This window comes from Arachis duranensis, chromosome 7 (assembly GCF_000817695.3).
Source record: "Arachis duranensis cultivar V14167 chromosome 7, aradu.V14167.gnm2.J7QH, whole genome shotgun sequence".
Classification (NCBI taxonomy): Eukaryota; Viridiplantae; Streptophyta; class Magnoliopsida; order Fabales; family Fabaceae; genus Arachis; species Arachis duranensis.
In genome coordinates, this window is record NC_029778.3 from 24,140,103 (window position 1) to 24,147,862 (window position 7,760).

The 7,760-nt window shown below is 39.6% G+C and overlaps 1 protein-coding gene across 1 annotated transcript; it reads left to right on the forward strand.

Annotated features, from left to right (window-relative positions):
• The first annotated feature begins 1,403 nt into the window (after positions 1–1,403).
• Positions 1,404–1,999, forward strand: LOC107458492 (uncharacterized). The gene is made up of 2 exons (XM_016076703.1): positions 1,404–1,706; positions 1,748–1,999. The coding sequence occupies exons 1-2, from the start codon at positions 1,404–1,406 to the stop codon at positions 1,997–1,999; spliced, it is 555 nt and encodes a 184-aa protein (XP_015932189.1).
• Positions 2,000–7,760: the final 5,761 nt, after the last annotated feature.

The window sequence follows — 7,760 nt, forward strand, 5'->3', positions numbered from 1 at the left end:
ATTCTAGGCCTGATAAGTGCTCCATTTGTGCATATTCGCTGTTTATTTACTTGGTTGTTGTATGTTGACTTTGGATTGCTTTTTATGCAATTTGTGTTGCTGGGTTGTATTTCACTGCTGCTGTGCTTAATTGATGTTGTATTCTTGTTGCTTACGCTATGTTGCTATCTGGGAATGTCCAATTTTAAGCCGGGATGCTGCCCAATTTTCAAGAAATCTATTTTCATTTTAGTCTCTATTACAACTTTGGGCTAATCTCCGTTTCCTTTTGACTTCTGGGATTTGCACCAATCGTTGTGAACATGATTTCTATGTCTAGCCACAACTCCTCTTTTATTGAGCCTAAATATCATCATACCACTAATCCACTTTTCTAACTCACTAATTTCTTTAACCATTTAACTTCTACTCACATTTAACCCTCTTTAACCATTCTTTCAAAAGTATGATGATTTTATTGCTTAATGAGTAAGAGTTGTTGACTTTAGTGAACATTGTATTCTTGGTTTACTTGTTCACTTATGCTTACTTGTTTACCAATTTTTTTCAAAGTTCAGTTCACATCATGATTGTTTATTAGCCAATTGATATCCTGAACATGCTTTCTTTGCTTTGTGCTAAGTGCTTCATTGCTTATATTTTATCATACTTTTCAGGATGTCGGATAAAGGAAAAGCCATAGCCACTACCTCCAAGAAAAGAAAACATTCTACACCCTCTATTCCCTCCATTTACAAGAATTATGCTAAGAATCCGTTGAATGAAGACAAAAAGGAAAATCAGTTGCTACCTTCTACCAATCCAACAAAGTTTCCCAATCTTTACTGTGAGCTTCGCCTTCCCAAGTATCGGACAAAGAAACTGAATACTGAGAAGAAGCTTGTCCTTCCCAATGATGTGAGACGAGCCATTACTAGTCGCATCCTAGAGTTGGGTATGGACTTTGTTGATAGAGATTTGGGAGATATCAACATTTCTTGTGTTAAGGAATTTTATTGCAACTTCTTCCGTCCTACTTTAGATTCAGTTCAGTTGAGGGGTAGAGAGGTTATGATCACTGAGTCAGCCATAGAGGAGGCATTGCAGTGCCGACATCTTACTGATGGCACCTGCGCTCATCAGCAGGCTAAGATAGCTATTCAGAGCATGGCCTTTGACTATGAGGCGCTTAGGCACGTGATTGTTTACCAGATGCCACTTGGGTCATGGATGCAAACAACACTAAGCCTAAAGGGATGCTCTTTGCTCATCTGACTAGAGAGGCCAAGACTTGGTAGATGATATTTGCCCACTATGTCTTACCCACCACTCATTTTTCTGAGATCCCTATGGAGATGCTACTTTTGATTGGTTGTGTTATGGAGGGCAAGGATGTTTATTTTCCTTGATTGATTCGGCAGTGCATGTGGCGAGCACATATTCGTGGCCTACTCCCGTTTCGCACCTTGGTCACCAGTATGACCGCCTTAGCTGAGGTCCCCTGGTTGGATGATGATGTAATACCACCACCCCCAGATGACGATGACAAGGAGGTTACTATTCCTTGGGGTGGTTGGGTGCACGAGAAGCCCCCGGCTAGACGCCGATCTAGGGCTAGAGCAGTGGTCGGGACGACTGGACCTTCAGCAGCCCCGTCCTCTTCTACAGCAGCAGCTCCATCTTCTTCGACAGCCCCTTCTTCAGCAACTGAGCCGACTTACCTACTGGTTCAGCGTCTGTTTCGGTTTTGGAGCACGAAAAGCACCAGATCATGCGCCGACTGGATCGGATGGATCAGACACTCATCTCCCTGGGCACTGAGTTACCTCCGCTCCCAGACTCTCCGGCCTCCGATGAGCAGGATCATCAGGAGGAGGATGTTGATGAGCCGACTCAGCAGGATGCACCTCCAGCTGCTCCTGACGCCACAGAGATTCAGCAGCCCCATGAGGAGCCGGTCCCACAGCCTCAAACAGAGTCAGCACCTACCGGTGTCCCTACCCCTGATCCTCAGGTTTAGCATCGAGGACGATGCTTAGTCTTAAGTGTGGGGAGGTTGCCGGTGGCACCATGAGAGGACCGGTGAACATTTTCAGCTACTTCCTAGTTATCTTATTTTGCGCACTTTTGTATATATTTGATGCATTTGAGTTTATTTTGGATCTTGCTATTTTAGTCCGTTCTAGATATTTTTACTGCTCATTTTGGATTTTAGGTATTGTGGATACTAGATGTTTTCCTTTTTAGCTTATGGTTGGGATTAGGAAATGTTTGTGAATTGTTAAAACTTAGTCACCTTTTTGCATAAGAAATTGTTTTAAGTGAAAAAGGAAAGGGTAAACTAAAGAATTTTTGAATTTTTTCAATCACAACAATGCTTAGTCAAATATTGAGATTTTGCAAGGAACTTAATTATAGGGCACCAACCCAATTGATTGAAAAAAAATATTTTTATGGAACTTGCTTGAATTCTTACTTTGTGAAGCATGTATTGAACTTAGAACACAAGCTTGTGAGACTTGAGCCTATTGATGTGGTTACATTTTATAACCACTTATCTTCCATTCTTGTGTGCAATTGTTCTCTTTCTATGATTATGATCCTTGATTTGTTTGATTCTATATGTCCATTTATTCCTTGTATTCATGCATTTGTATGATTGAGGCCATTATTTCATTAGCCCACTTACCCAAATAGCCTACCTTTTACTCTCCATTGTTAGCCAATTTTGAGCCTATGCTTAACTAACTTGTTCTCATTTTAGCACATTACAAGCCCAAGGCAGAAAACCAATGAAAGTCCCTTGCTTGGATCTTTGATTAGCCTAGGCTAGTGGGAGTGTTTATTATTCGAAGATGGTGAGGCTTGGGAACATTGGATGGGATAAAAAGGGGTAGTACACTTTCATATTTAGGAATTGGGAATATATTCATGTATTGATTGAATGTATAAGACCTTATGCAATTGATGTCCTTGCGCAAAGTATAAAAAGAAAAGAAAAAGGAATAAAATGAAAATGAGAAAAAAAGGAATATAGAAAAAAAAGGAGAAGAAAAAAAAAGAAAGAAGAAAATGAAAGGAAAGCAACCAAAGGGGACAAAATGCCCCAAAGTAAAGTTTAATAAAAAGGAATCAATGCATAAGTGTTACGAATCAAGAACAAGATGCATGAATATGTAAGAAAAAGTGAAGAATGGGTAGTTAGAGTAGTTTGAATTTGTATAGATTATTATATAGTTAGGTGGGAAAGTCTATGCTAATCCAAGATCTAAACTCTAGTCCACTTAACCATAAATGACTCTACCTTGACCCTAACCCCATTACAACCTAAATGAAAGACCTCATGATGAATGTGTGCGTGCATTGAATAGGTGTTGATTGTTAGAAGAAAATCAAATTTTGGAAGGCATGATTGGAAGAGAATTGAGCGAATTAACCCTTAAACACTTGAGTGAATAGAGCGGATACACATCCGGTGAGGGTTCAAAAGTTCAATTACATGTGTTCACCCATATTATCTATATTCTTGCAAGCTTGAACTCTTTTTGATAATTTGATACAATTGTGGTTTGGCTTTGATTCCTATTGCCTTAGCTCTTGTGCTTACACATGTTCTCTGGGGAGTTGATTTGTTTGAACTAAGCATTTGCATTCACTTTAGGTAGTTGCATTTAGATAGGTTCATATAGTTTAGTTGCATTTAATAAATATCATACCCCTTAGTTCCTTCTTATTTTAGCATGAAGACATGCTAAGGTTTAAGTGTGGGAAGGTTGATAAACCCCATTTTTAGGGTTTATCTTGTATTGAATTTAGAGTATTTTGATGACCTTTTCTCGCATTTAGCCTATGAATTAGCATGGTTTTGTAATCTCTCTCGTATTTGTGCTTAAGTGTAAAAACATGCTTTTTAAGCCTTATTTTGATGAATTCTAATTCCTCTTTGATTCCATAAGATGCCTTGATGTGTTTGCTAGTAATTCCAGGATTGAAATAGGCTAGGCATGGATCAAAGGGAGCAAGGAAGGAAGCATACAAATGGAGAGAAGCATAAAAAGTCAAAGAAGCGAAATCAGCCAAGCACGCGCATGCGCACAAGGCGCTCGCGCGCACATTGCAGAATCGGCCGGGGACGCGCACGCGTACCGTGCGTGCACGCGTCGCAGTCTGCACATGACTTCATTAAAGCAACACGTGCCTGGCGATTTTGAAGGGTTTCTGAACCCATTTTGGCGCCAATTGCTGATAGAAAGGAATAAAAGGATCAAGGATTGAAGGGGGAAGAGAGGAATCTATGAATGAAATAGCATCATTAGTTTTAGTTGAGAGTTAGTTTCTAGAGAGAGAAGCTCTCAATTCTCTCTAGGATTAGGATTAAGCTTAGTTCTTAGATCTAGATTTTAATTCATCTTCTTCTACTTCTATCCTCTTAATTCCTTGTTGTTACATTCATCTTCCTCTATTCTTTTGTTGTAATTTCCTTTATGTTGTTCTTGTATTTTGTTATAGATCTACTATTGTTCCCTCCATTTTCTTTCAATTCCATAAGAGGTAATTCATAATAATTGTTCTTCTTTGCTTTTCTATTGTTGATCTCTTGCCTTTGTAGTTAGATCTCTCTTTAATTCTTGCAATTTATGTTGTTTACTTTTATTGCCTTTTATGTGTTTGTTGAAATGCCTCTCTAGATATAATATAGATTTTGTCCCTCTTGGCCTAGGTAGAGTAATTAGTGACACTTGAGTTATCTAATTCCTTTGTTGATTGATAATTGGAGAGATTGCTAATTGGTTTGGAGTGCACTAAAGCTAACAATTCCTAGGAGAACGACCAAAGGTTTGAATACTTCGGATATTAATTTTAGGGGTTTGTTACTTGTGACAAACAATCTTTTGTATGAAAGGATTATTGTTGGTTTAGAAACTATACTTGCAACGAGAATTCATTTGTGAAATTCTAAACCATCAAAATCTAATCATCAGTGTTCCCCTAGGTCTCTCTTCTCTCTCTTCTCGGCTTTCGCGGTTTCGTCTCATGGTGCCCGCCCACTTACCTTGGGCGTATATGATTGTGTCATTTCGCCTCCTAGGGCGTTCCCATTCCTCCCGGCTACTTCCCGACGTTCCGAGCTCCCGATGCGAAGGGGGCCGTCACCTGCAAGGACACTCCGACGCCCAAGTCAGTAGAGTGTGCAGGCAGGAAAGGGGTAGAGTGGTGAGTTACATACCGTGGGGGAGGGGTAGGACTTTCCCCTTATATACCATGTCAGAAGTGGGTCCCACAGGGGTTGAACCCACTTTCCTCGAAGCTTCCTTGTACAGCTGTGGAGGCTAGCTATCCCGGACGCGTGTTTGGGTCGGCGAACGAGTGCCTCACACCCGACTGTCCGGGTCGGGTGGTTAGTGGGTCAGGTAGGCCCATGTTCCTTTTGGGCTGGGCCGTAACACTTTATTTGAAACCCAAGGAAAAAATTAAGTTCACCCATCATACTTGGTAGCGTGGAATTACACTTCGCACTATTAAACCAGCAAGTGCACTAGGTCGTCCAAGTAATACCTGAGGTGAGTCAGGGTCGATCCCACGAGGATTATGGTTTGAAGTAAGCTATGGTTATCTTGTAGATTTTAGTCAGGCGGATAGAAGATTTGTTTGTTTGTTTAAAGCGCATAAAAGGAAAATAAAGAAAACGTTACTAGGTTGATATGTTTTTAATGATAAGAAGATGGTTAAGGCTTAGAGATGCTTTGTTCTTCTGGATTAATTCCGCTCTTACTATCTTCTTCAACTGTGAGTGATTTCTTCTATGGCAGGCTATATATGATCAACACCAGTTGAGAGGTTGCTAATGCTCTTCCAGATCTGAACCCCAGGGTTAGTGTGGATCCATTCTGATTGAGGGTGAAGCTCCTGCAGTTCATTCTCTTTGGTGATCCTACCCAAAACACCACAGACAAGGTCGAATCTTCCGGATCAGAGAATATTGCGCCTTTGGTTCTAGCTTCTACCACAAAGACTCTAATCTTCCCGTACTTCGGCTGAACTGATGTCTCGAGAAGTCCCCATTGAAGTTGTGGATTAGCCGTCTAGGAGATATATGATCAAATTGGTGGTTCATCATTGTCCGATAAAAGACTCACTCTGAACCCCTATAGAATGAGATAACCTTGTGCTGGTCAATGCATTTATAATGATGAAGAACGGATATACATCTTAGAATAGAGAATCAAACACGTATTAAGATAGAATAGTAGTACTTTATTAATCCATAAAACTCAGCAGAGCTCCTCCCCTTAACCTAGGAGGTTTAGAGACTCATACTGATAGAAAATATAATGTGAAATTTGAAAATATGGCAAAAAGTTCTGAACAAGGGTGATCATTGTTCTATATACACTAATCTAATGACTAAGGATTACATAAGAAAGGTAAAACAATCTTTTAGTGCTAAAATTCACTTTTGGGGCCCACTTGGTGAGTGTTTGGGCTGAGCTTGATTGATATCCACGTGCTAGGAGGCCTCAATGGCGTTGAACGCTAGCTAGGGAGTCCTTTTTGGGTGTTGGAACACTGTCTGCTCCCTTTTTGGCTTTGGACGCTAGAACAGGGCAGGAGGCTAGCGTTGAACGTCAATTTTGGGACTTCGATTCTGAAGCAAAGTATAAACTATTATATATTTCTGGAAAGTCCTGGATGTCAGCTTTCCATATTCGTTGAGAACACTCTATTTGGATGTCTGTAGCTCCAGAAAAGCTCTTTCAAGTGTAAGGAGGTCAGATCCAGATAGCATCTGCAGCACTTTCTCTGCTTCTGAAACATACTTTTGCTCCAACACCTCAATTTTAGTAAAAAAAAAAAACCTGAAATTGCATAAAAACACACAAACTCATAGTAGAATCCAAAAATATGAATTTTACACTAAAACCTATGAAAATATAATAAAACTTAAACAAAACATACTAAAAACTATATGAAAACAATGGCAAAAGGCGTATAAAATATCCGCTCATCAATACTCATGTCAAATTTAGTTGTCATGATTTTTCCAAATTCAATACAAAGGATCTCATTAGCTGATCCAAAAATAATGTCGTCAACATAAATTTGGACTAAAATAAAAGAATCCTTAGAATTTTTAATAAATAGAGTAGTGTCTGTGGTGCCTCTTTGAAATCTATTTTTCAAGAGAAATGAACTAAATCTTTCATACCAAGCCCTAGGTGTTTGTCTTAGTCCATAAAGAGCTCTTGAAAGTTTGAAAACATGATTAGGGAATCTCTTATTTTCAAAACCAGGTGGCTGTGCCACATACACTTCTCTATCTATTACACAATTTTAAAATGCACATTTCACATCCATTTGAAACAATTTGAAACCACAATGAACAACATAAGTAAGAAGGAGTCTTATGGCTTCCATTCAAGCAACAGGGACAAAGGATTCATCATAGTCTATTCCTTCCTCTTGATCATATCCTCGTGCCACTAATCTTGCTTTGTTTCTAGCTATGCTTCCATCTTCACCCAACTTGTTCCTGAAAATCCATTTGGTGCCGGTCACTTTCTTTCCATTTGGCTTTAGAATAAGTGTCTAAACTTGATTCTTTTCAAATTCATGAACCTCTTCCTCTGTGGCCTTTACCCAAGAGGGGTCATCAAGTGCTTCCTTGATGTTTTGTGGCTCCATTTGAGAGAGAAAAGCTAGGTTTGATTCTTCATTTGCTTTTCTAGTGAAGGATCGAGTTTTGACACCTTGAGAGACGTCTCCAATGACAAATTCTTGTG

What these genes read in the sequence shown, in the direction of transcription:
- LOC107458492 (XM_016076703.1), top strand. Translation starts at nt 1,404, where the DNA reads ATGTGGCGAGCACATATTCGTGGCCTACTCCCGTTTCGCACCTTGGTC. An exon ending in CTGAGCCGACTTACCTACTG is followed by an intron (nt 1,707 to 1,747) that starts GTTCAGCGTCTG and finishes GAAAAGCACCAG; the next exon opens with ATCATGCGCCGACTGGATCG.